The sequence below is a fragment of the Olea europaea genome, unplaced genomic scaffold (assembly GCF_002742605.1).
Source record: "Olea europaea var. sylvestris unplaced genomic scaffold, O_europaea_v1 scaffold38623, whole genome shotgun sequence".
Lineage (NCBI taxonomy): Eukaryota > Viridiplantae > Streptophyta > Magnoliopsida > Lamiales > Oleaceae > Olea > Olea europaea.
Genome location: NW_019258087.1, coordinates 1 through 1,093, shown reverse-complemented (window position 1 = coordinate 1,093; position 1,093 = coordinate 1). Strand labels below are relative to the sequence as shown.

Genomic DNA, 1,093 nt, shown 5'->3' with positions numbered 1-1,093 from the left:
TGCAGCATCAGCAGTCTGCATCCCAGAAATAGATTGATTGTCTGTCTTACATCCAGGCTTTTGAGGTTCAGAAACAATGGCTAGCTCATCTGCCATTTCTGAGGACTGTCCCAAGATTGATGCCCTTGGTTCTTCAAGGACTTCCAATTCAGTTTCTTCATTCTCATCCTTGTGCACTAACACCGCATCATTAAATGGTGACTCGAGCTCTTCATTGCAATCCCCAACCTTTGATGCCAAGTTTGTATCTTCCTCCAGAGCATTCAGTACTGCGAGGTAATGCAAAGAATCAACAGGTTTAGATAACAATGAAGATTTAGTAGACTGAAGATTCAAAAGGGAATGATATCAAAACTAAGAAAGATGCGGTTTGGAAAGGAACACGAATAACATACGAATATCACATACCGGGATATTCCCCAACAGGTGTTTTGGATTCTAAGTCAACATTTCCTTTAACTCCCTCACCAGGAACACTGGATCCTACCACTTTCTCGTTGTCATCACAACCCATATCATTTAAATGCGACTTCTCATCTCTTCTTTGACTTGCAGAAAGATTCTGATCACATTTGAGAGGATCTGTCTGCATAGATGGATTGGTTTCACAATAGATTTGCATGGATCCAGACAAAAGAGAGGAGCTATCATGATCTTCATCGTTTAAGTTCTCTGCATGCATCCCAGTAACATCACTGGCATCTTTGACATCCTCAATTATTGAATTTTCTCCAACACATCCACCAGCAAAGGACGTAACGGTCAAATTACCAAGATCTTTTGCAGCATTATCCTGTTTAGAAGAATTGCCTTGTACCTCATATAACATGGATGCCTCATAAGTGGTAGATGAAGCCTCCAGCAGGTTGCTACTTCCATGATGAATATCTTCTTTATCAATAGAACTCTCCTGTCCATCTGGCTGTTGCATAGCAGAACCAATGTGCAGCTCGGAATTGGAACAGATATCGAGGGAAGCAGCATTTCTGACTTGTGTTGCATGCAAAATACAGCCCTCTGCCTGAATTGAACCAGGTGATACCTCGTTTAATTTATTTTCACCAGATATCTGCCGTTTAATCTCTGTGATTTC

General features: G+C 41.2%; 1 protein-coding gene across 1 annotated transcript; it reads right to left on the bottom strand.

Moving 5' to 3' along the window:
* Nucleotides 1–6: 6 nt before the first annotated feature.
* LOC111387052 lies at nucleotides 7–1,087 on the bottom strand (the record flags this gene model as incomplete). The annotated part of the gene is made up of 2 exons (XM_023011570.1): nucleotides 409–1,087; nucleotides 7–269 (listed from the first exon to the last, which is right to left on the bottom strand). Coding segments are annotated over exons 1-2 (786 nt in total), but the record flags the coding sequence as incomplete, so codon positions are not given.
* Nucleotides 1,088–1,093: the final 6 nt, after the last annotated feature.